The sequence below is a fragment of the Plasmodium brasilianum genome, chromosome 11 (assembly GCF_023973825.1).
Source record: "Plasmodium brasilianum strain Bolivian I chromosome 11, whole genome shotgun sequence".
Taxonomy (NCBI): domain Eukaryota; phylum Apicomplexa; class Aconoidasida; order Haemosporida; family Plasmodiidae; genus Plasmodium; species Plasmodium brasilianum.
In genome coordinates, this window is record NC_090124.1 from 2,258,828 (window position 1) to 2,286,457 (window position 27,630).

At 27.1% G+C, this 27,630-nt stretch overlaps 7 protein-coding genes across 7 annotated transcripts; 3 read left to right on the plus strand and 4 right to left on the minus strand.

The window, feature by feature from the left end:
• Nucleotides 1-667: 667 nt before the first annotated feature.
• On the plus strand, nt 668-2,074 carry MKS88_003937 (uncharacterized protein; the record flags this gene model as incomplete). The annotated part of the gene is made up of 1 exon (XM_067217074.1): nt 668-2,074. One exon carries the CDS (start codon nt 668-670, stop codon nt 2,072-2,074), a length of 1,407 nt encoding a protein of 468 aa, XP_067072745.1.
• Nucleotides 2,075-4,658: 2,584 nt separating this feature from the next.
• On the plus strand, nt 4,659-10,466 carry MKS88_003938 (SAC3 domain-containing protein; the record flags this gene model as incomplete). Its single annotated transcript, XM_067217075.1, has 5 exons — nt 4,659-8,058; nt 8,336-8,679; nt 8,873-9,136; nt 9,340-9,818; nt 10,277-10,466. The coding sequence occupies 5 exons, from the start codon at nt 4,659-4,661 to the stop codon at nt 10,464-10,466; spliced, it is 4,677 nt and encodes a 1,558-aa protein (XP_067072746.1).
• Nucleotides 10,467-11,065: 599 nt separating this feature from the next.
• On the minus strand, nt 11,066-12,513 carry MKS88_003939 (geranylgeranyl transferase type-2 subunit beta; the record flags this gene model as incomplete). The annotated part of the gene is made up of 2 exons (XM_067217076.1): nt 11,066-12,344; nt 12,458-12,513. The coding sequence occupies 2 exons, from the start codon at nt 12,511-12,513 to the stop codon at nt 11,066-11,068; spliced, it is 1,335 nt and encodes a 444-aa protein (XP_067072747.1).
• A 606-nt stretch (nt 12,514-13,119) lies between these two features.
• MKS88_003940 (elongation factor G) lies at nt 13,120-16,576 on the plus strand (the record flags this gene model as incomplete). The annotated part of the gene is made up of 4 exons (XM_067217077.1): nt 13,120-15,789; nt 15,927-16,014; nt 16,200-16,292; nt 16,497-16,576. 4 exons carry the CDS (start codon nt 13,120-13,122, stop codon nt 16,574-16,576), a joined length of 2,931 nt encoding a protein of 976 aa, XP_067072748.1.
• Nucleotides 16,577-17,544: 968 nt separating this feature from the next.
• Nucleotides 17,545-18,384, minus strand: MKS88_003941 (liver merozoite formation protein; the record flags this gene model as incomplete). Its single annotated transcript, XM_067217078.1, has 1 exon — nt 17,545-18,384. The coding sequence occupies one exon, from the start codon at nt 18,382-18,384 to the stop codon at nt 17,545-17,547; it is 840 nt and encodes a 279-aa protein (XP_067072749.1).
• Nucleotides 18,385-19,695: 1,311 nt separating this feature from the next.
• Nucleotides 19,696-20,916, minus strand: MKS88_003942 (MYND-type zinc finger protein; the record flags this gene model as incomplete). Its single annotated transcript, XM_067217079.1, has 3 exons — nt 19,696-19,797; nt 20,044-20,161; nt 20,366-20,916. 3 exons carry the CDS (start codon nt 20,914-20,916, stop codon nt 19,696-19,698), a joined length of 771 nt encoding a protein of 256 aa, XP_067072750.1.
• A 1,750-nt stretch (nt 20,917-22,666) lies between these two features.
• MKS88_003943 (ATP-dependent RNA helicase MTR4) lies at nt 22,667-27,031 on the minus strand (the record flags this gene model as incomplete). Its single annotated transcript, XM_067217080.1, has 2 exons — nt 22,667-22,802; nt 22,923-27,031. The coding sequence occupies 2 exons, from the start codon at nt 27,029-27,031 to the stop codon at nt 22,667-22,669; spliced, it is 4,245 nt and encodes a 1,414-aa protein (XP_067072751.1).
• Nucleotides 27,032-27,630: the final 599 nt, after the last annotated feature.

The window sequence follows — 27,630 nt, forward strand, 5'->3', positions numbered from 1 at the left end:
GCTCTTTTTTGTTCTCATAATTTTTCGCTGTCATTAATAGGTATAATTATTTATTTTTTATTTTTTTTTACTGATTTGTACAGATCTTTTTTGTTCTCATAATTTTTCATTGTCAATCTTGTTAATTGGTATAACTTTTTTTTTTGGTTTTTGTTTTTTCATCTTTTGAAATTTATGTGCTTGTTTTCTATATATGTCAACTTTAAAGCGATTTGCAAAAGTGTATAAATGAATTGACTTCTCTCTGCATATTATGCATATATATGCATGTTACGTAATTATGAACGCTGTTCCTATCAGAGGGAAGCACATAACAAGAAATTGTATTTATTTTCGTCATATAGATATACAGAATTTCTTTTGATATAGAGTACTTTTTATTAAATATATATATATATATATATATATGCATTTATGTTTATGGGTGTACATAAAATTTTCCTTTTGGTCCAACTTACGTTGACAACAGTTGTATTATTCATGTTGATGCAAATTGAACGCACTTCGTTTTAAATGCAAAATGTTTATATTTGAAAAAGGGGAAAAGAAAAGAATAAAATTCTTTCCATATAAAGGGAATGTTAAACACATATAATGTTTATACTAATATATTTGCCATTTTCATGTGATTCTTTTTTAATGCATATTCAAGGGAAAGATATTTAAAATGAAAAGTGGAATATGTGCATTTTTTTCTAACAGAGGGGATGATGACATACGTTATTTAAAATACACTAAAATGGTTGGATTAAATGGTGGGGAAAAGAAAAAAATTGATAAAGAGGGATATTTTAACAATTTTAAATTATGCAATAGGGAAAGTGAAAAAGAGAAAATTATCAGAATAAAGAATAATTTACTAGAATGTAGGGAAAAATACAGCAGTGATGATATTTATAAGAGAGAGAATATTTGTGTAAATTCTAGCGATAAATTAGAGAGTAAAGATAGTTCATTTTTAATAAATGAAGAAGACAAGTTGTCTAGAAATAACAGTGAGGTTTCCTTTTCCCTAATGAGAGATACATCAGACAAGGAAGAAGAGACAAATAGATCAAAAGAAGGAATATTAAATAGTCAAAAAAATAATAAGAAATTGGTTAATATGGCTGTTTTAAAAAACATTTTAAATATATATTTTTTATTTGACAAGAATAATGAAGGGTGCATTGATCAGAAATATGCTTGTTCTGTGATTGAGATGATTTATAAAAATAATGTAAATTTCATACTAAAAAATATAAAATTAAATGAAAAGGATGTCAATGAAGAGGATTCTAAATATGATGCCAAAAGGTATGAAGGTGATAATCCATTTTTCTGTACAAAGTACTTTGCACACTTCTTACTTTTAATTTTAAAAGATGTATCAGTTTTTCAAAGTAAAGAAGGGTTTATAAGAAAAGAAATTTTTATAGATATTATAAACGAGTTTGTCCAGACAAGCAGTTTGAACAACGACAATGATGTATTTGGAGTGTTAAGATACCCCAAAAATATAGTAACGAATTTTTATAATTATGTGTATTATTTGAAAAGAATAGATAATGAAAAGAAAAGGAGAATAATCATGGATATGAAAAAAAACAAAGAATTAAAAAATATATGCTTTTTAGATCCTAAATTTGTAAATGCTGATTTGAATACGCATATTAGCTATTTTAAAAAAAAAACAAAAAAAAAGTTAGAAGATATAAAAACAGAAACCAGTAAAGAAGAAATGAAAGAATGCACCTTTTTTCCCCATACTACAAAGAAACCGATGTATTTACTAAAAAAAAAAAAGTTTAAAATGACCTTGAATAATAGTACTACACACAAGATGAGGGATACTAATAGTAAATATACCCCCCTACGTATAATATACGACATAGACTACTCAATTGAAAGAACATTACTTTTACCAAACGAGGAGACTCCAGAGGGGTTTGATACTCATTCAAGTAATATGAGCAATAATATGCATCATATATATAACGAAAATAACTTCGCACCAATCCAATTAAAATATATAATTCATCAGGGTTATGTAAAACCTAAAAAGATCTCTTGGCATGATACCCTAAGGAAGTGAGCGCTTACTTCGTTTAAAGAATTATATAACAATGCAGTGGTTGGATACTAAAAAAAAAAAAAAAATTAGAAGAGGGGGGAGGCGGATCATTTGTTCCTTCCTTTTTTTTACAAATTTCTTCATTTTCAATATATATATATATATATATATATATATATATATATATACAAATAAATAAGTAGCATAGGTAATTAATCAAATTGGAGTATTATAACATTAGTACTTTGATCTTTTATAAATGTCAATTAGTACAATAACTGAAGTTCATCATTTGTGCCCATCATTTAAGCCCATCTTTTAGGCCCATCATATATGTCCATCATTTAGGCCCATCATATATGTCCATCATTTAGGCCCATCATATATGTCCATCATTTAGGCCCATCATATATGTCCATCATTTAGGCCCATCATATATGTCCATCATATATGTCCATCATTTAAGCCCATCATATTTATTTACCACTTATTTTTACAAAAACATGTTTAATCTTTCAAACAATAAATACCATATAGGGGAACGAAGACAACAATATGAAGGGGGTGCTTATGCACGCGTAAATATATCTTATTAATTTATGGCTTGTTAATTATTACCAAACATTTTACTAAAATTAACAACTTGAATAAACTGTACGTCATATAGCGTTAGCTTTACATCGCTTCCACACATTGTAATGGGAAATGATAAAGAAAAACTGAAAAATATTCGAAAAATAAAAAATTAAATTAAAGAAAGAAAAAAAAAAAAAGAGGTGTGCTGCCCAATTTAACAACATTTGCTTACCACAAATAAATCCTAATTAGTAAGATTCTTTTTTGTTTTTTTAACAATAATGTCTTGTTCAATTTCTGATATTACGAAGTGTTCATAAAATTGCAGTTGAACACAGCAACAATGAAGTGTCGCGATACAGAACAAAATTTCATTTGCATAGTCAAATTTTTTTTTTTATTATTATTTCCCATATGTATATATATAAAATTGTGAAGGGAACGAGAAAATAATATTTGACCTTCTCCATCTCCACAAAGTTCTATGTACACATAAACTTATTTATAAAAAATGAAAAAAATATAAAATATCAAAATTATAAAAAAAAAAAAAAAAAAAAAATTACCTATATATTTTATAGAATATTTAAAACCATTTTTAAATGTGTGCGAGATTTTGTAAATATTTACAATTATTACAGATTCCTTTGTTTGTACAAAGTTTGCAAGTATTATGAGAGTTCAGAAATTTGAAAATTACAAGTTAGGCATATTGCGATAAAAAAAAAAAAAAAATACATTTAAAAATACGCTGATTTTAATATTTAAACAAAGTGTGATATTAAAAGAAAATCATTTTAAATGATCACACGTACGCATATGTATGTGCATATATACATACATAAATGTACAAAGATATATGTAAACATATATATAAATAATATGTATAATATATGTATGTGTACATATCACATAAACATTTTTTTTTTTTAAATGTAAAAATGCCTATGCCTTGTCATTGAACAAATTATTTCATTGTATATAAAACATAAAGGCGCGCGCATTTACAAAATGTTTAATAAATATGTATAATGCCATCTACAAAAAGCAATTTTAACGTATATTGTTGCAGTTGATTGAAGTTATTTTATTGAATTCGAAGCAATTTTTTATTTTTATTTTGTTTTTTCTTTTTGGTTTCTCGATTTTTGTTTTTTGTTTTTCGTTTTTTGTTTTTTTGTTTTTTGGTTCATCTTTTTCTTTTTCTTTTTGTTTTTCCTTTTTTCTTATTTGGTTCATCTTTTTCTTTTTCTTATATTTTGTTTTTTTTTTTTTTTTTTTCGCCTTTTTCCATAATCTTTTTACGAGTTTTTTTTTTTTTTTTTTCCCTTCATTCATTTCTTTACAATTTAATTTAAAGTAAACATTTTATTCTTAAAATTTTGCTTTTCCTAATAATTCGTTTATTTGATAATATTGTGTTTACTATTTTAACATAGTGAAATGTGCTTTATTATCTTCCATTTATTTAAAATTTTTTCATTTATTTTGTAAAAACTTTGTAATTTAAATGAAATATTGTGAAGTTAAAAAAAAGTGCATATTTAAAATGCGTACCTGACAAAACACAGTAGATATAAATATATATTCAAACGAGTTAGTAGATAACCGCGCGTATGTATATGTATTATACGCTCAATCATGAATATTTTTTTACTTGTTATGTAGTAAATATACGATGTAACAAAATGTATATATGTGTGCAAAATAATATAGTTTTATAATGGACTTATATATACGTGGAATACATTGAGCACTAATTACTTTTGGGAATGGTTTTATAGCTTTTTCCCAAAAAGCTCATTTTAGTAATTTTTGAAAATTTGTTATTACTGTTACTGTCCTCGATTGCATTTGGTGCTTATTTGTGAAGGCTTAAAAGAGGAAGCAGCATAACCGCATAAGTGCATAACTACCAAACTGCCACACGGTCGAGCACCGCTCTATGAAAGCACGTATATGTTTCCATTTCCCATTTTATAGTTGTTAAACTTATATACGCACATATATATTTGGAAAAGAAGAAAAGATGAATGAAACGAATAAAGGTGGAAAAGAAGGGAATAATAGGAACAATAAAGGGAGTTCATTATATAACAATAGCAATAATAATAACAGTGTGAATACTTATTATCATAATAGAAATGATCTAAACAATAGTTTATATACTATTCCGAATTACATGAGCTATAATATACCCAATGGTGCTATAAACAATCTACAGAATTTTAATGTTACTAATAGTGTTCAGAGTAGCTACCAAAATAGTAGTTATATAAGTAGTTACAGAACGAACAACTACTTTTATAGTAAGAATGATAACTACTATCAAAATGTGAATAACTCTTCCAATAGCTTAAATTATAACTGCCTAAATATGTATGGCGGTGGTTACAACTACAGTAGCACTAGTAATAGTAACAGTAACAGTGGGAAGTGCGAACTGGGGGCTGGAGGGAAGGAAGAGAGCAGCAGTAATAACAACAACATGTTCTACTATATGAATAATAATAATAATAATAATAATAATAATAATAATAATAATAATAGTAATAGTAATAGTAATAGTAATAATAATAGCAATAATAATAATAATAATAATAGTACTACTAATAATAGTAGTACTAAGAATAATAGTAGTACTACTAATAATAGTAGTATTAACAGTAATATTCATGAAGATGGGAATAATCATAACTATGTAGAACTGTACATCAATAAGGTAAAAGAAATATACTATTTTCATGTTTTTTATCATTATCTTAAACTAGGGTACCCTGAAAAAGAAGCTGCAATGGAATCAAAAAAGTATATATTTGTAACTTTAAATAGATATTTTTTGCTAGTAAAAAATGCTATATTATCATCACCTGAATCGATAAAACAAATAAATAATTGTGTATCGTCCAATTTGTTGTATTATCAACAACAAACAAACTTACAACAGTATTTACTACAACAACAAAGTAGTTTTCAAAATATGACTTGTCAAAAATTAAATTTATATGATCAAATGAATTTAAATATTGGTAACATTAATTTACCCCTGACTGATCATAAGAAGTTGTCAAACTTGTCCATGTTAAACGGCGGTGATATGAGCAGTAACAATGATAGTAGTGTCAATAACAATGGTAATACTACCAATTACAGTAGTAGCAGTACTAATAAGAATTCACTGAATTATGACCATGCTTATTCTTCAAGTAATACGAAGGACAATGAGAATAAAGAGAGCTGTAGTAAGTTGAACAATTTGTATAATTTTAAAGCGGAAAAAATTAGTAATATGATTGATTCAATTGAGGAAATGAAGAAGTTAAATAAAAATAAGAAAGAGAGGAAAACTTTTTCTGATTTTCCTCCACCTGAACAGTCAGGCGATTTGCAAAACATCTCGTTTGGAAATAGTATCAATAATGACAGCAATAATAATAGAAGTTTTAATAACAATCATTATAACAGTAGTAAGAACAAAGAGTTCACTCAAAATAATAATGAAGAAGTAAAAAAAAAAATTAGTTTTACTATAAATAAATCAAAAAATAAAATTTTCCAAACGTATAACAAACCGTCAAATGATCAGAACCACAAGACTATCAATGAGGCTGTAAGTGAAGTCAGTGATTTGAGTGAAGAAAATAAAAATAATGAAAAGGAAAAAGAAAAAAATATGTTTTCTCCTGGTTATGTACAGGATGAAAACAGTTTAGCCAACACCGAATTTAGAGGTATGTTTACTTTTGAAAGAAGAGACAACAAAAGCAATAAGAGCAGTAGGGATGTGTTAAATAGCACTATAAAGAATGACCATAAAAATGTGAGCATGGACAATGTAGCAGGTAGTGCAGTAAATAGTGCAGCAAATAGTGCAGTAAATAGTGCAGCAAATAGTGCAGTAAATAGTGCAGCAAATAGTGCAGCAAATAGTGCAGTCAGCAGTGCCGTAAACAATGTAGTGAACAATGTTATGAACAATGGTGTGAAAAAAGCAAATGATTTTTTTTACATGAATAACAGTGCGAGTGATAAGAATCATGTACCTTATGATGGCGCCTTCGTTACGAATAGTAGAAGTCTTAATAATAATAATAGTTATAATAATAATAGTTATAACAATAGTAGTTATAACAATAGTAGTTATAATAATAATAGTTATAACAATAGTAGTTATAACAATAGTAGTTATAACAATAGTAGTTATAACAATAGTAGTTATAACAATAGTAGTTATAACAATAGTAGTAATAATAATAATAGTAATAATAATAATAGTAATAATAATGGTAAAGAAAATAGAGCAGATGTTTTTTCAAATATTAATGTGTCCCACAATTTTAGAGGAGAAGAATATATAGGGAACAACAATCACAGCTATAATAATAAAGTTAAGAATATGACGAACATGTACAACATGAATAATACCCCAAATGTTATGAATAAAAGTGCAAGGAATTTGAATAATTTTTCTAATGTTACTACGCCGAATAACGGAACTGCTTTGAGCAAGGGAAATTTCAACCATGGGATAAGCAGATTTAATTTTACGAAGAGTAGCGGTAATAGTAACCACAAAAATATAAACAACAATAATAATGATAATTATAATAATGATAATTATAATAATGATAATTATAATAATGATAATTATAGTAACGATAATTATAGTAACGATAATTATAACAATGATAGTTATAACAATGATAGTTATAACAATGATAGTTATAAAAATAATAGTTATAAAAATAATAGTTATAAAAATAATAATAATAATTATAATAGAGTCGAAAGTTATGAGGATAATAATGAAAAAAATAGCCATGTTAGAGTTCATTATGGTGCTTATAATGGCGGAATAAACGACGATAACATTAATAGTAATAATAATGGCGTTAGTAATAACCACATGAATAAAAGCAATGGAATTAATTATAGATCTCATTTTAAGGATAAATTTGCGTATGAAAATAAGCCAAGGAATAAAGAAGAGAAGTGGGGGAATGAAGAGGATGTAGAGTTTGATAAGTCAGGAAATGAATACAACTCTGAAGATTATGTAAAAGAAGATGAAGACACAGAAGAAATAATGATTTACAATAATAACAAAGAAGCGAATAATAGATATGGAGCATTTAAAAATAGAGACAACAAAACAAATAGAACATCAAATATAGAAAAATTTCATAGTAACAATATTGAAATAACAAATAGATGTGATAATTTTAAAACATATATAAATAATTTAAATGACCATTTTAGAGAACAGTGCAAAAATAAAGAATTTTTAAAGTGTTTAAAGGCATTTACAAATAAATTATTTACTCTGAAAAAAAAAAGAATAATTAGATCCAACTTTTGGATGAATAATATTTTTCCAACAAAGGAGGATGTGCTCTCCATGGACGTGTATTTCTTCTCCCATCAAAAAAGTAACATTTTGTTCGTTACGAGGGCAGTGCACTGTCTGTTTGTTCTATGCCCGTTGCTTCATATCGTTTGCTTCATATCGTTCGCTTCATATCGTTCGCTTCATATCGTTCGCTTCATATCGTTCGCTTCATATCGTTCGCTTCATATCGTTCGCTTCATATCGTTCGCTTCATATCGTTCGCTTTATACCGTTATTCCTCTCGCCCCTTACGTTTTACCTGCTCATCTCTCACGTCGTGCATATTTGAAATTTTATTCTGATTCATTCGTTTTTAGGGTTGAAAAGAAAATTGGGTTATGCACTCGACCTGGACAACGATATAATTGGTAGCAGTTTAAATGACAAGAAAATGAAACTAAGTTCACAAGAAATTGAAAGAAGAGAAAAAAGAAAGGAAAGATGTTACGATATTGGAAAAAATAAAAGGAACGAATTAAACGAAAATGTTTTTTACATTGATGTGAAGGGGGAAAAAGGAAGTGAAGAATACAAAAATCTTGAGATGTTAATGGATAAATACAACTACTCTAATTGTTATAAGAATAAAAATTTTGTTGGCGAGTGCAAGAATATTCAAAAATTCTTTTTCAGACTAACCTCCTTGCCGGAGCGCAAAAATGTAAAACTGTGTTACACGTACATGCATTCACACGTACATACATTCACACGTACATACATTCACACGTACATACATTCACACGTACATACATTCACACGTACATTCATAAATACATACATACGTATATATATATTTATATATTTATTTTTACATGCCTTTACATCTGCTCCTTTAACCTCTAATCTTCCTTTAGGTAAGAAGCTTTTCTGTTTTGAAATGCACGTACGCATATATTTTATATAAATACAATGTAGACAAGAATTATAAGTATGTTAATGAGCAATTCAGGTCATTACGACAAGATTTGAATATACAGAATATTTTTCATGACGATGTTATAAACATCTATGAAACGAACATTCGTATTTGTATAGTAAACAATGATCTGTTTCAGTTTCTTCAGTGTATCAACAAATTGTTTGAATTGTACCAGAGGCTCAACATAAAAAAGTCAAAGGTAGTGCTTGAGTGTGCAATATATGTGGATGTACATATATATATATATATATATATATATATAGGTATATATGTATGTGCGCGTGTTTTGTATGTTCTTATGTACGTATGTCTGGGCACATAACAGTACGTACATACGTATGTGATCTCGTGAACATATAAAATGACTGCTTCTCATTTTTCTTTTTCTTTCATACCTATCAGATCGAGTTTCTGTGCTACAAGCTTATTTATTTAACGCTGCAAAACATGCATCAAGAATTTTTAATAGAATATTTAACTCTAACCGAAGAAGAGAAAAATCATGCTAATATACAGTTGTGTTATTATTTAAATGAATGTATTAAAAATAAAATGTATTTAATTAATATTAATATGATATCACCCTTAGATGATGAACAAAATCATGAATACATATATTACAGAATATATGTAAATGATCATATATTAACATATTTGCCTATTTTAATGTCAATAAGTGAAAATTCTGATCTAAATGTAAATGTCGATTCGTTAGTTAGCTTTGTAAAAAATCATAGTGTTATTCAGAATTTTGAGAATACAAAGAATGAAGAAAATATATTGGAAAAAAATGAAATAAGTAAAATGCCATATTTGACAAATTATTTAATTGTTTTATTCTTGCCCAAGTATAGACTTTTGGCTCTCATAAATATATGCAAGTAAGTACTTATTTTATACATGGAGACCAGCTTTTTATTACGAACGTATATATTATACGTGTATGCTCATTTGGGAAAACGTCATTTTTAAAATCTATGTATACATATATTCATACATACATCCACATAAACATAAACATACATATACATATACATATACACGTTTAGACATTCTTGAGAAAAATGAAAAAAATGTTTACAATAATGCCATATGTAATATGTGCATGGGTGAATGTACGTGGTATTCGTCAAATCATTCAAGAGAGTATGAACTTGCGCCTTGTGCATGATTGCAATAAGGATAAATATGTGTACTATGGGTTATGCATTGTAGCATAATGTAGTGTAGTTTAGTTCAGTGTACATTGACGTAGTATGGCATTGATTAAGATTTCCCCCCATATCGCCCCTTTTTTTCTCACTTTTATTTTCATTATGTATATTTATACTTTATTTAGGACCAGCATAAAGGTACATATATCAACACTGACCAAATTACTAAATTTTGAAAATGATAAACAGTGCTTAGAATTTTTGAACGAGGTAAACACGATTATAAGTAATAACGAAGTTCACAGCAAATCCTCTTTAGTTAATCTTTTGAAATCACCCCTGTTGAAAAATAAATACATTAATCATATAAGATGAGGACGTGTGGAAGGACTACCTTTTTTTTAAGTTCAATGCATAAAAAAGTACGCACAAAGAGGTAGAAAAATGGGTATATAGGGGCGTATGGATATACATACACATGTGTATATATATACATATATATACATGTGTTCGTGTATGTGTGTGTGTGTGCTTTTTACCAGTACATGCAAAGTATACATTTTTTATGTTTTTTTTTTTTTTTTTTTTTTATTTATTTATTGCACCATTATATCGTAATTTATATATCACGCGCTTATATACGAATTTACAAGAAAATCAAAAATGTTGTTTAAACTTAAATTATACTGTTAAGGTTATTTTACATTTGAATGGTGAAGCATATGAACAGGTTGAAGATATATATATATATATATATATATATATTAGTCCCAAACACAGATATACTTCGATCAAATGACATAATACGAAATGATTAAAAAGTGTTCCATTGACCCACCGTTGGGTGTGTTTCAGCATGGTGAGTTACTAATATGATTCTGTTTTTTGTTTTTTTTCTCTAATTCTTTCGCATCCGCATATCTTTTCCCCTTTCTCTTCCCCCTTCTGCTCCCCTTATGATGATGAGATTTATTTCAGAAAATATCTATGTCATAATGAGGCAGTTTTCTTTTTTTGACCGTTTGAAGAGGAATTGCGTAAACTGGGCTCATTTGCTTCAAATGTAATATTTTATCTGACTCGTTCAGATTATCTATCAAACTTAAGGCTGCTAACCCAAAAAATGTATGACATATATCTGGAAGACAATCAGGGTTATCGCTAATCCCACCGTTATTTAAATCTTGACAAAGAAGAATATAATTTTTTAAAGCATTTTTATTAACCCATTTATATTTTTTTAAAATAATTAAAGAGGAGAATATCCACCATGCATAACAGGTGTCGGTTAATTTTTCAGCTCTTCCATTAAACCCGCCATTATTTGTTTGTCTAAGACTTAACCAGTCAGCTAGCTTTTTTTCATTAACTAAATATAATTTCTGAATTAGAAATAATGTAGCTACACAGCAAAAAACACTAGCTGCATGTGGTTCATTTCCACTTGTCCATGAAAAACCATTTTCGCAAATAGCATAATTAGTTAATACATAGGATGATATTTTTTCAGTTGAAACTAGGTTTAATTTATTTAGTATGGTTAAGCAGCTAACAGCACTGTAAACAAAACGTGTGTCAACTTCTCCCCATTTGTCACCCTTAAACGAACCGTCTTCATTTAGTAGGGTTAAAATATAGTTACACGCATTTTCTCGTATGCTTTTTTCCTTGGTTGCTTGGCTGTTACAGCTGTTACTACTTCGGTAGCTATTACTGTAGTTGTTCCCCTTAATTTCAGGTTCGAAATAAATATCAGCCTTGCTGGTACTGGCCCCGTTAACAAGCCTGTCGAGGGCGTTAGTTTCATTCACTCGGTAATTAGTACCATTACAAGTGTCATTATTATTTCCATTATTTATGTTGGCTTTCCCACTTTGCATGTAGATATTGAAGTTATCAAATGAATAGTTTAGTAAAAGAAGAGATAATATTGCATGGTGTGTTGACACAATATGCGAGTCGTAATTTACGTTATTACCAAAACCACCATCTATATTTTGACACCTTAAAATAAAATTAATAAACTCTTCTTTTTTATCGATTTTATGAGATAATATTTTACAAGAACAAAGGAAATAAAACACTCCACACATTTTAAGGGTTTCATTAAATATAAATTCTTCTGCATTAGATATACTTGTGTACGAGTTTAAATACTTTATATGTTTTTCTTGTACAAACTCAATGTCACTAAACATTTTTACTAACATATCTTTTTCTTTTTTTTTTTTAATGTCGCATATATTATTAAGTCTTTTAATTGGGTAGAACAAATGAGGGAAGGGGGAATGAAAAAAAAAAAAAAAAAAAAAAAAAAAAATTTTTTATCTAAAATGGTTATTTAATATAAAAATATGTGAAGTTACATCATATTCCCGTGAAATATATTATTATTATCTTTATGATTATTCGTTTTCTGCATTAACATAACAGAATATTGCAGAAAAAGAAGAAATAAAATAAATAGGCAAAATGATAAGTTGAAGGAGCTAGATTAATTTTATGGTACATTTATGTCCATAAACTGTATAGTAATAAAAAGGTATATTTAACAAAATAAAAAAAAATATATCGAAAAAAAAAATGGATAAATATTAAGTAAAGAAGCAACAGCGCATTCCAGAGCATTTCCATATTTATACCTAGCTATTTAAAGAAAAAATTAGCTGCTTTTTGAGGGCTTACTTTTTGAGCGAAAATTGTTATATACACGCAGCACTGCATAATGTGAAGAGCTTTTTTTTTTTTTTTTTTTAAAAAAAAAAATTGAGTTTTCAGCGTTACATATATATAATATGTGCTGTTACATTTATCTTAACATTTTTAAGTATAATAACATAGCAGATATTGCAGTGTTATACGTATATACATATTCGCATATTTTGTATGCACGTATGTACGTATGTACATGTTTGTAAAGGGATTAACAATTTCACTACCGTTTCTTCCTATTTTATAGAAACAAGAAATATCGAATTAAAAAAAAATAATTTGAGTAAAAATAAAATGAAAGGATGAAAAAACAGAAATGATAAAGTTATTTTTATCAAAAAGATACAAAGTTTTAACGCTCTTCCTTTTTTTGTTAATTCTGATATTAAATGAAGTTACAAGAACTTTATGTAATAAGAAAGGAAGCGCATTATATGGGGGAAAAACAAGCTCGTTAAGTAGTGGGCAGCTAAAGCCGTTAAACAATTGGCAAAAATCGAGGGTACATTATTATGAAGGTAAACATAAGAGGGAGAAGAAAGATAGGGTGAAGCTATTTATCTTATATAAAAATCCTAAGAATGGAGGAGTACTTATCCCACAAAACAGAAGAAAAAATAAAGTAAATATCTTTCGCTTAAAATTAAATAATTTGTGTTCTAGAAAAGATGTCAAATTAGAAAATTATAGAAATATAGGTATTATTGCACATATAGATGCTGGGAAAACAACAACGACAGAACGAATATTATATTATACAAATGTAATTAAGAAGATAGGAGAAGTACATGAAGGGTTATCAACAATGGATTATCTTGATATAGAAAGAGAAAAGGGTATAACGATTAATGCTGCTGTTACTACTTGTTATTGGAATGGCAGTGAAAAAAATTTAGATGAATATAGGATAAATATAATTGATACACCAGGGCATGTTGATTTCACTGCAGAAGTAGAAAAGAGCTTACGAGTTTTAGATGGTGGAGTTGTTGTATTTGATAGTAGTGAGGGTGTAGAATCTCAGTCAGAGACGGTTTGGAAACAAGCTAACAGATATAATATTAGTAGAATTATATTTTTAAATAAATTAGACAAAGTGGGAGCTAATTTTGATTCTTGTATTGAAGAAATAAAAAGAAAATTAAATAAAAAAATATTAATATTATATGTACCAGTTTTTGAGATGAGTAATTTTATTAGTACTATTGATATATTAAAAGAAAAAATGATTGTATATAAAAACTCTCACAATTTTGTTTTTGAAGATATTCCAAAGGTACATTATAATTTATTTTTAAAATATAAAAATTTATTATATGAACAGATTGCAGAAAATTTTAATCTATTTCTTAACAATTATTTAAATGATAAGCCTATGGAAGTGGAAGAAATTGAAGAGTACATTAGAAAATTAGTCGTAGAACAAAAATATAATGTAGTTATGTGCGGGTCAGCTTTAAAAAACAAAAACATACATATGTTACTGGATCTTGTAGTTAAATACTTACCTTCTCCTATAGACTCAATTCAGAATTATAAGAAACAAATAATATACAAATATGATGTTAGTAAAAGAGGGGAAAAGCTGCTGCGTGTCCAACTCAATGCGGATAAGACTGGAAAAGCAGGAGATGTCTACACAGGTAAACCTTCAGACAATGAAGTTCAGAATGGTCATATAAGTGAGAAAGAGGGCATAAAGAAGGGTACTGCAGAGAAAAAAGTGAGCATTGGTAGTAGCGGTATCAGTGACCACAGCACTGACGGTGCCGACAATTGCAGCAACGATTACAGCAGCCATAGCAGCATGGAAAAGAAGAAAAGGAGCACAGCGTGCACAGGTAACAAGACAGAGAATTTCGAGACTAATGGGAAGGCAGAAATAGATCCTAGCCACCAAATATCAGAAGAGTTAAACGAATTAAATATAAAAAATTATAAGAGAAAAGTTGTAGGGCTAATATACAAAATTATGAATGACCAACATTTGGGAAATATTAATTATGTTCGTATATATGAAGGTCAAATAAATAGAGGAGATTATATATATAATAATAGAACAAAAAAGAGCGAAAAAATATCTAAAATATTTTTTATACATTCTAGTGAAAAATATGAATTAGAAAATGCACGTGTAGGTGATATTGTGGGACTTGTTGGGTTAAAAGATACCCAAATTGGTGATACTTTAAGTAATGTATTTTTAAGAGCAGAGTTAAAAAAAATTAAAGATATTCCACCAATTATAAGTTTTTATATATATAATAAAAATAAAAATGAGTATGAAAAATTAATTAATGCATTAATTAAAATTAGAAAAGAAGATCATTCTTTTTTTTTTCACATAAATCAGGACACAAAAGATTTACTTATTAGTGGTGTTGGAGAATTGCATTTACAAATTATAATTAATAAAATTCAGAAAGAATTTAATATTCCAATAATATATGGACAACCTCAAATATCTTATAAAGAAACATTTACGGAAAATGTTGAAGCCAGAGGAAAGTATATTAAACAGTCAGGAGGTAGAGGACAGTATGGAGATGTACACATCAAAATTGAACCCATGTATAATTATTCGGACGAAGAAGACGCCGATGAAGATAATGCTAGTGTTAGTGATAATAATTATAAGGATGAAGAATATGTAAATGGTGAGAATGGAAATAATAACAAAAATTTGGATAAAAATAGTATGAATATTGATACATCAGAAGTTAATAATAATATTATTATAAAGAATGAAATAACATGTGGAGCAATCCCGTCTGTGTATTTTGATGCAATATATACAGGTATAAGGGAACAGTGTAATTTAGGGGTCCTTTTTAATTCCCCTTTAATAAATATTATTATTAGAATTGTCGATGGATCATTTCATCCCGTTGATAGTAATGAACATGCATTTAAATTGGCAGCTGGGTTAGCTATCAGAGAAGCAGCAAGGAAAGTGACCATTAGGCTCCTGGAGCCCATGATGAATGTATTATAAAAAAAAAAAAAAAATTGAAAATTGACGCATGAAGGAATAGAAGAAACACGCTTATAATTACTTATAAAGATGTTATATTTATTGTGATACGTAAAAATTAAAAAAAAAATTTTTTTTTTTTCTTGCAGCTGAATGTGTCAGTGCCTACGGAATATTTAGGTGATGTAATTAGCGATTTAGTTAAAAAAAGGGGAAAAATACAACATGTGGATGAAAGTAAGGCAATAAATGAGAAAATATACTTTGACTTTTTTTTTGCAGTATATCCGTTTGGGTGAATTGACATACATTCTGTTATGCATATGTTTATATGGGCATATATATGCTTAGACGTGTATATATGTTGAGAGAGACCTATAAATACATGCGTACATACCCGCTTAAATGGATTTCTAAATTAGGTGATGAATTTACCAAAGAAATATTCGCCCGAGCTCCCATGGCCTCCATTTTGTCGTATGTTAGTGACCTACGGAAAATAACTAAAGGAAGAGGTTATACATCCCACATTTAAAATGATGTTTAGTTTATTAAAATATGAAAAAACGTGATAAATTAGTCAATAAGACTCCAAGATATTCCATGAGACATCATATGTCTTGAGATAAAACAATGTCATATATATTAAAAATATAGGTATCATTTTAATGTCCACTTGATTCACAATTTTTTTTTTTTTTTTTTTTATTTATTTTTAGGAAATTACACTATGACACTTCACAAGTATTCATTAGTACCACAGTACATACAGGAACAAATATTACAAAAGAAGGAGTAATGGAATATTATTTACTTTTTTGGTATTATGAAACCTTTTCCATTAAAATTGTTGACTTTTTTTTTTTTTGAATTAAAAACTGTATCAAAATAAATTTATGAACAGTGCATAATTTTATTGTGTTCATAAATATTTGTCTTTTTTTTTGTATTTGTATTAAGTGTTTGTTATAAAATAGTAATGCTTTAAAATTCTTAAGTAAATGTTAATTAATTCTTTTTGTGTTTATTTTATATTTCTATGCAATATTTGTGGAATTGTTTTAAGTGTCAAATGAAGAAAACATGTGTAAAAAAAAAAAAAAAAAAAAAAAAAGCATTCTTAACAAAGTGCATTTTTTTTTTATAATATTATTTTCCTTTTTATAACTCATTTTTAATTTTAATTTTATTATTTGTTTTACATAAATATATGTATTAAAACATTTACAAAACATATTAAATTTATAAAAAAAAAAATAACAATTGCTTTATTTTAACACCACTCACCATTGTGTATCAGCACATAAAAGTATTTCCATAAGATCGCGCTCCTTAGGAAGTATTTTTCCTCATTGTCTTCATGGAGTAATTGTATAACATACGCACGTTATGGTAAAATGCTTTAAAAATATGGGTTGTACAGTTAAATATATACATACATACATACATACATACATACATACGTACATACATACATACGTACTTACATACATACGTACATACATACATACGTACATACATACATACGTACATACATACATACATACGTACATACATGCATAATATACATATATATATATAATAATTTTCCCATTTTGCTGTGAATTTTAATATATGAACTGCTCTTCATTAAGGTATATTTCTTTACCTTTGTACCAAGTACTACATTTTTTATATGCACTGAAACTAAATGTAGCAGCTATTTTAGTTTATCCTTCTTTTTTTTTTTCTGTTCTTTTTTAGATATTATTGTATACTGACTCCGTCTTACATAGTGTTCATGTAATTCAAAATGTGTAGATAATGGTCCACAATTTGATATATCTTATTTTTGTCTTCCTCCTTTATATTTTTTTTTGAGTAATAATATTTTATTTTATTTATATTATGTAGAAATATATAATAATAAATACCATTACTTTTAAAATAAGCAAAAATCTTTAACATGATATGATATGAGAGCACGTTGAATTTATTGATTGCAAGAGAGTACTGAATTATTTTATTTAATCTTAAACATTCGAAGAGGATATCTAATAATATATCTTTCTTAATTGTTGTATTTTTATCTATTTTTTTATAAATTTCGAACTCATTTTCATAAATATTTTTTTCATCTATATATGATTTTAATAGTTCTTCGATATTTGGATTATCAAAAAATTCCAAATATTTTAAGACGTGTAAATTAAAAAAGCTTTCAAAATTTTCCCTGTTTTCATAAATGAATGAACACAAATTTTTATTTTTTACGTCTGAAGTATATATTTCCACATTTTTAATATAATTATGTGATGCTAAACAAGCTTTTAACAATAAAGAAATGTTTAGGGGGATATCTTTTTCTCTATCAATGTCAAAAATAGTTAAGTGGGATAATGTATAGATATATTGCTTTAATATATTTTCATTTTTATCATCGTCTAATGTACAAGATTCTTCATTTGCTATGGATGTCTGTATTTCATTTTTACTTACAAATAAAGTCTTTTGTGAAACATTTTCATGGTTATAAGACATATTTTTATTTATATATTTTTTTTTGTTATAGTTCACATTAATTCCATTTAATATATCAATAAACAGCACTTTTTTACAAAGGGACATTGTTAAAACAAAAAAGAAAAAGGCTAGCATAAATAAGTTAAAGGAAAGTAATTTCATTTTTCCTACAGTTAATATATATTTATGTACTGTTTGTATTGTTATTTAATATGTAAAATAGAGAATAAATTATAAGTTTGAATTTACGTTGTTTTTTTTTTTTTTTTTTTTTGTGTGTATGTGAGTGATATTTCTTTCTTTTTTTAAGAAATATATTTATTATCCTGTTTCCGAACTACAGTGAAGTAACAATTTGGTTGTTTCATCATATTTGATCTTCTGGGCACATAATTATTTTTATTATGCACATGAACAAATATATTTTTTTTAAATTACTACTTTTTTTTTAATATATTCGGTACAAGTAGCAAACCTCCTTGAAGATAATCAAAGCCACATTTCGAATTATATATGTAAATTATTCCATATTTTGCTTTAAATTTTACAAAATTTTGAAAAACGTCGTTCCCCCACATCGTAACATTTGTTTACATAAATACATGTATAGGTATAGTACCCATGCAAATGAAAATGTTCATATGTGAGCAATAGAAAAAAAAAAAAAAAATCTGTACTGTACGTGTGGGACATACTTAAGAGAAAATGCATGTTATTCTTTGTTTAATCGAATGTAAATTTTTTCCCTTTTCTACTTTTAATGCATACATGCAAATGCCACATATTGTTTATATATATGCTGCGGCTTAAAAAGAAAATGCCCTTTTCATTGTCTCTACAACTTGCTGTTTAGTTTTTCATTTTTTTTGATAACATTACGTTGTTGATTTATGATAAATAAATTTTGTTTGTTCATTTGAAAAAATGGGATATGAAAACGCAAAAACTAACTAATATATGGAAGTTTTAAAAAATTACGAATTGTACATATACAAATGTTTTAAAAGGGTAGGACTTTTACCATGCATATAAATGTATACATACATACAAATACATACATACATACATACAAATAGATACATACATACAAATACATACATATAAACGCATATATGTACATATATAAACATATGTACGTTCTGCTTATTCATTTACTTTTCTCTTCTTTTTTTTGATAATTTATTTTATATTTAAAATTAAGAATAACTGTTATGAACATGTTACACGGTTGTGGATACAAAAAAAAAAAGAAAAAAAAAGAAAAAAAAAAGCTGCCACTTTTTAAAACATTCAATTATAGGAAAGTAAATACCCTATTTTTTTAATTATTATTATATTTTTTTTTCTCACCAATACGTTAAAAAGAAAAAAAAAAAAATTCTATTTTATATATACTGTATAAATAAGTAAATATTTTCATGAGCAAATTCTTTTATGAAAAACGAAGTCTCTTCTTTGACATTCAATTGAGCAGTAGTAGACCTTTTTGCACTTTCCACATCTTTTTAAATTTTTTTCCTGCAATTTGAAAAATAAAAATATATATGTAAGGACATATGTTACGTAAACACATCCACACTAATACATACTATGGAAATGAATTGTGAAAAAATCATAAAATCATGGTCTTAAATGAATAAGAAGAAGGTTGAAATGACGTAATATGCAACACTGCGTAGGATAGAGTATTTTTTTTTTTTTTTTTCTATTGAGCAATATGAATTTATCACTTAAGCTAATTTGTAAACATATTTCTGTGTGTACCGTATAGCAATGTTCACAAGCAGTCGTTTTTGTGCTTGATGTGCTCACATTAGTGTCTCCATCTTTCGGCCCTTTCATTTGCTTTAACAAGTCTTGCATGGCTTGCGCTTGGTCCCACCTAGAAAATTGAAAAAAAAAAAAAAAGGGAAATTTTACGAATGATTTTAAATAGAGCAAAAATATATAAATACATAATGTATCGTCTCTCTTCCATGAGTAGTTTTTAATTAACAACGTTAATTCTTATATTTTTAAACTCCTTTTTGTAAAATGTAAAAAATTTCGGGTAAGTTTACACAATATATACAATATATGGTAGTACCTATTTTCAGCCTTTGGAGGATTTTTCAAAAATTCTTCATATTCTTTTATGGTAAAATCACATCTCTTGAAATCTTCATTATCATAAGTTTTTGATAAAAATGCATCTCCGTAAATATCTGTACTACATATCCTTGAAGCTCTACTATTGTAAGGTAGTTTTTTTATTCGTCCAATATCATCAATATAACAATTAACACCAAAAAAATTTGTTTTTTCAGATGGAATTGTCAATGGAATAATTTGGTAAGTTTGAGATGATTCAATTGCATTATTTATTAAATCGGGTGTTATAGTATTTAAATTTTCTTTATTTTCATTTTGTTCATTATCATTTGCTTTACCTGTATTTAATTTTTCTTTTATAGTTTCTTTTAGCTCGTCTTTTCCTTTTTCATCAAAAATTATTCTTCTAAAATAAGATCCTAAAGTATTTTGAAATTTTTCTTCACTTCCTTTAAAATTCAATTCTTTTATTTCATTATTTATATCACTACTTATTAAAACATACTTAAAACCCGTGTGAATACACTTTAAAATATCATCAGCCATTTCTATATTATTTTATTCTTATTTTTTCAATACGTGAAGAAAACTGTTTGAACTTCAGAAGAATCTCCGGGAGGGAACATATATATATATATAAATATTTAATCGTGAATGTATATATGAATGTATGTAAATATACATATATATACATGTATAAATAAGTACATACATGAACACATAAGTACGTACGTGCATACAACTTATATATTCATACGAAAGAGACTAATCACAACATAATCATGTAGTCAAAAAGGAACTTATAATGGCCCGTTACAGCGTCAAATTATTGAAAATTTGAAGAATCATACACTAATTTTGTTACCAATTTGACTTATTTTTTAGTTTATTTTCTCTCATTTCATAAAAAAGATGATATATTATAACAAAAAAAAAAAAAAAAAAAAACATTTATGTATTTATAAAAACGATTGTAAACGAAGGTACACTTAAAATTTTTTAAAAAAGATTTTTTATCACGAAAAGAAGGGTTATATTGGGGAAGACGATAAAAAAAAAAAAAAAAAAGAACACATGCATATAAATATATATGTGCGTATTTATCTATATAACTATACATTACGTTTAAGTATATTTATGAATGAAGTGCAGTTTTATACAGGTGGAGTAAACTAATCAATTCGTTCGCAAATATACAAGATAAAAAAAAAAGGCACATACGTTTAATACATTTTTTTATGCATAAAAACAAAAATTTTTTTAATGTTAATTTCAAAACACAATAAAAATTTATTTTAATGTTTGTTCCATTTAATAAATAGGTCAACTTTTTGTTTCTTTGTAAATTTGAAAGAATAAAAGGAACGGGTTTTATTATATTTTTCGGTGATTTTACTATATTTTTTTACGTCGGATTTTTTCTACTGCGTATTCTGGGGCACATATAAATATATATATATATATATATATGTTTATTTTTTTTTTTTTTGCTCCTTTGATATTTTTCAATTTTGCGATGTTTCATGTTTAAAAATTGTAACTATTGTATTATATAATAAAACGCAAATATTTTAGGATATTTTTATTTTTTTTTTTATTGTTACATATATCTTTAAGGATAATTCATATTTTTTTTTCTCTTCATATAAGCAAATTATTTGAATATTTATAAAAATTCAATTAGAGATACCAAAATGGGCATTTTACAAGAGCATAAGCATTAATTAGAGCAAACTAATAAGGGAAGTGTTAGTCTTGAGTTATTATGTGCACATATATATATATATATATGTACATATGAACATGTGTAAATGTGTTTATTCGTATACGTTTGTATTCCTTTTCATCTCTTAAAGCAAATATCTGTCGCTATTGTTCTCTTACGCGCAACAAATGAATGTAAGCATTAATAATGCAAACAGAATGATGCAAATGGAGTAATACACATGGAATGCTGCAAATAACGTGATGCAAAAGATAATAACAAAATTTGAAAGCGCAAAAATTTGGTGTCACATTTAAACTGCACTATTTCCATTAGAATAGGGCGCTAAGTAGGCTTTACAAATTTAAACTATTGTTGAAAATTACAAATAATAAGGTAAAAATAGTGCATTTCCATAGATGTAAAAAAAGATGAAATTTCAATTATGTAAAATGTACGGGTACAAATATAATGGCTTGTATGTTTAAATGTGGGTATGCCTATACTTATATATATGTATATAAATTAGCAAAAATATTTCTATCCTCCAAAAAATAATATTTAAAATAGAAGCAAAGACAAATTTATACGTTATAAATACAAAGAGGGCGAGAATGGGATACCGCGTCTCAACTTTTTAGTTGCAGCTGTTAAAATTTCGCACATGTTGTCATTATTAATTCCTCTGAATGCGCAGATCATTTGCCTTAGCAGTTCGTCCAAACGCCTACGAAGGTTAAGGGATGGATTAATAGGGTTAGTGTGTACATATGCACAGTGTACACATATAAGCACAAGCACGCATAGACACAATCACAGACACGAAAATACCTATGTACACACATACCTTAGGGTTCGTATAATAGACCCTTCGTAAATTTGTGAGTCCGTTAAAATTTCCATAAATGAGTGCCCACGAGCCCATAATAAAACGATAGGCATAATGGAGGACTTAAATTTATCAAGGTAATCTTTTAAATTTATATTCATTCCACAGTGATTCATTTTATTTGCTACACTGGTTGCAGTTTTTATGATTTGCTGATACCCCTCCACTAGTATGGGGTCATTAATTGTGATGTCTTTATTTGTGGATTCATCATATACAAAACATGATAGGAAAGCACATATATAATCAAAATTATATTTACTGAAAAAATTGGAAAAGAACAATTCTGATATTACTAATTCATCAACACTTAAAATTGCGCTCGCTATTTGTCCTTTCATAGTAACTATGTAATTTTTTTCCTCACCCATGTTATTATTAACATTGGCATTTTTACTACCACCGTGGTTGTTTTTGCTATCACTATTGTGATTTTGGTAGATTAAGCGATCATCTGTGGAACCAACAGTTTGTTCATTTGTATTGAAAATATTTTGCTGATTTGTCAGGCTTATATCACTTTGCTCACTCGTCCTAGCAACATTCTGAATAGTTTTTACTTCATTTTCATCCTTTATATTTTCTAAATTGTGCGAAATTTCAATATAATTTAAACTCTCCAACAAAATGAGCATATTTTTTAATTCTTTTTTAAGAACAATAAATCGGCATTTTTCAATGTTCGACTCTAAAATGTTTTTTTCAAATTGTAAGGCAACATACTTATTATACATATGATAATATTTATTTAAGTTTTTATTATTTAATAATTTATTTTTTTTTAATACATTTTCATGATAACTTATATTTTTTACAATTTTTAAAAATGCCTCATCTTTAATATCCATTTGATAGGGACTAATAACTGGAATATTTTTTTCTCCTTTTAAACAACTGACCATGGTGTTATATTTCAATCTAACGTTTTCAATTTCTTCTTCACTTTTTTTATCAAATGGCTTGTCTATGCTTAATACGACTGCTGATATTTGATAAATGCATTTAATATGAAAACACATAAATTTCCATTTTGCTTTTAATCTATCACTTGGTGGAATATATTCTCTCTCGTCATTCTCGTTTTCATTGTTACCAATGTCTCTGTCAGCTGTACCTCTGTCTTCACTTCCATTTTCATCGTCATCATACTGCGTTCGCTTTCTTTTTTTACTTTCATTATAGGGAACGAGACAATCAACAACTAACATATCTCCCGGATCATTCCCATCTGCGTAGCTATGTTTATGAAAAGTATCTCCATTACTGTAATTATTGCTATAACTGTTGTTACTGTTATTATTGTAATTATTATTGTTATTACTATAACTACTACTTTCTGTGCTCCTCTTTCCGCCCCTGTTTTTCCCTTCAATGACTCTTCCTTCTATGCAAATGCACCACCCCCATTTCTGGTCTTCCTCAACAAGGTATATCAACCTGCCAAGGGCTAAATAGGGGGTTATGTTTTTCTTCGATGTTAATATAGACCTGTAGGACTCCCCCAGTTCTACTAATTTACTTGTGATTATATAATAATTAGATATATAAGAATATATGGTACCGTACTTTTTTAGCTCCTCGTTAAAATTACTGTCATCATTATTATTATTATCAGCAGCATAATTTTTGTTTTCGTCATCCAAATTTTTGTTGTCATTACTGCAGAGTGCATTGCAGGAGGTGGTTGTAGTATCACTTACACTCTCCTTACCATGAAGTACATGTACTTTTTGGTTTTCTTGTGAATTTCCTCCTTCATTATGCCCATTATTATTATGTGAGAGTGACTGAGCCATATTGTGGTCCGCCATATTAGGTGCTGTACTTTCCGTGTCTGCTAAAGTTTGACTGCTATTTTTTTTTGTTGCTACTCTTTTGTAATAATTCATCATAATATTTTTTAAAAGATTTGTTTTGCTTATTTCTTGGTAATTTTCGTCTAGGTAAATATTTGTTAAAGTGTTAAATATTTCTTTAATTTTTTCTTCTACTCTTTTTTTAGCTAAAATTTTTTGAAAAAGATTTTTTTTCATTTGATATTGAATAAATGACCTTTCAATCATAAATTCTGGGGTAATACCTTCAATTCTTAATAAATTTAATATCATATTATATCCTAGATGGAACTGACTAACTAATCTATTGGCTTCACCTACAAACAATTTTTCTGCTTCTTTCCAATGAAGAGGGCTATCTAACATAATGATGACAATTCCTCTATCATCTAATCCTCTCCTACCAGCTCTTCCAGCCATTTGAATATATTCTCCAGATGTTATTAATCTTTTTTCTAAGCCATCAAATTTTTTTAAAGAAGTAAAGACAACAGTTTTAGCTGGCATATTTATGCCCATAGAAAAAGTTTCTGTACTAAATAAAACTTTTAACAAAGACTCTTGAAACATTATTTCGATAATCTCTTTAATGATAGGTAATAAACCTCCATGGTGTATTCCAATTCCTCTTAACAGTAAGGGTAAAATAAATTGGACCTGTGGTAATGCACGGTCATCATCAGCTAAAATTTGTATTGCATTTTCATATAACTCTTTTATTACTTCTTTTTCTGTTTCATCTGTTAAATCCACTTTATGCATGCTAGTTGCATTTACTTCACATTCCTTTTTTGAAAAGGCAAAAATAATTAAAGGGGTATAATTACGGGAGTGACACATCTGAACAATTTTTTCAATATCATAAGTATTTTTTCTCATTTTTTTAGCGTACTTATTAATATTATTATTCCTTTGTAAATTATCTTCTGACATGTTCATTTTTTCCTTAATAGCATTAACAGCTTTGATAAAATTATCTCTTTTAAATTCTTTATTTTCATCACATATTAAAAAAACACTTTCACTAGATGTAGGAAAAATATAATGTTGTAATGGGGTGGGTCTATAATCTGTATATACAATATGACAAGCTTGACTTTTAATACTGCTAACCCATTCAGCAAACTGAATTCCGTTCGGTATTGTTGCACTTAAAAAAATGAGTCGAACCATTAAAGGTAATAAAATAATCGTCTCTTCCCATATAACCCCTCTGTCTCTATCTCTCATATAATGAATTTCATCAAATATAACCCATTTTACTTCTTTTGTTAGAGAAGATCCTCTATATAACATGGATCGTAATATTTCTGTGGTCATAACAATTATAGAGGCTTCAGGATTTATAGAAATATCTCCTGTAATTAAACCGACATCTTTAAATTCTTCACTTAAGTCTCTATATTTTTGATTACTCAATGCTTTAATTGGGCTAGTATAAATAACGCGTTGTTTATCTCTTAGACCTAAGGCTATTGCATATTCAGCTATTACTGTTTTTCCTGCAGAGGTATGAGCTGATACTAGAACGCTTTCATTTCTTTCTAAACATTCTATTGACTTTTTTTGAAATGTATCTAACTCGAATTTATACGTTCTAGCTGGGATTATGGATTCACTTAGTTCATTATGTACATAACTTTTGGGTCTTACACACTTATGAATACAATTAATATCACTACCAAATTCTTCTAAAACTAGAACATCATCATTATTTATTGTTTTACTATTTTCAATTAGTATCTCTTCTACTTTTGAGTTATTTGTATTATTTTTTTCCTTTTTTTTTCTATTCTTATCTTCTTCAGATATTTTTCTTACTTTCTTATTTACATTATTAGTAGTTCCATCAAAATTTTGTATATCATTATATATTTCTTCTCTAACTTGATTTTTGATCAATTTATCCTCTTTTCTTTTCTTATTAATTAAATTTTCAATATTTATTTTGTAATTTACTTGTGGTGTATTTGATAACTTATCTTCATTATTATTGTGATATTCTTCTTTCCTATTTTTCTTATTAGCATTCATTTCTTTTATTATTTTATCAGACTGTTTTGTTTCAGTATACTCTTCTTTATTTTTTATGTTATTACTTTCCTCCTTGTCATTCTTCTCCACCGATAAGATGTTATTCCCTATTCTGTCCTCTTCATTTTTTATCAAAATATTTTCTTCTATATCGTTTTCCTCAAAAACGTTAAATAAGTCGTCAATAATTTTTGACATTTTATACAGTACGTTCAGAAAATGGCGCTTGACAGTTCGTATCAACGTTTTATACAGTTATACCTACGTCCATACGTACAATATATATATATATATATATATATATATGAACATACCTATATACTTACATACATATATAAGTAAGTATATGTATTATGAGCTTTTCTCTTTTTACTATTTGATGTTCTTACATAAATAAATATTTTAAAATTCCTATCCTTTCCTTCCTTTTTTGTATAAAGTTTGTGCGGCGTTTGTTATATATTTACTTCTCAGTTAATAAACGAACGTAAATATATAAAAATAAATAAATAAATATATACATATATATATACATATATATATATATGTATGTATGTATATATTCATATATTTATATATAATACAAATTAAGTTGATGCTTTTTAACAGTTTCTCTTTACAATTTTTACATAATTTCCGCATAAATTATTAACTATTATTTTATCCCCCCTTTATTGTACACTTTGTGCTTATATATAATTTTTTTTTTTTTTTACTTAATGTTGTATGTATATGTAAATAAATGTAAATATGTATTCACGGATGCATATATAAATATACCATAACAAAGTATACCC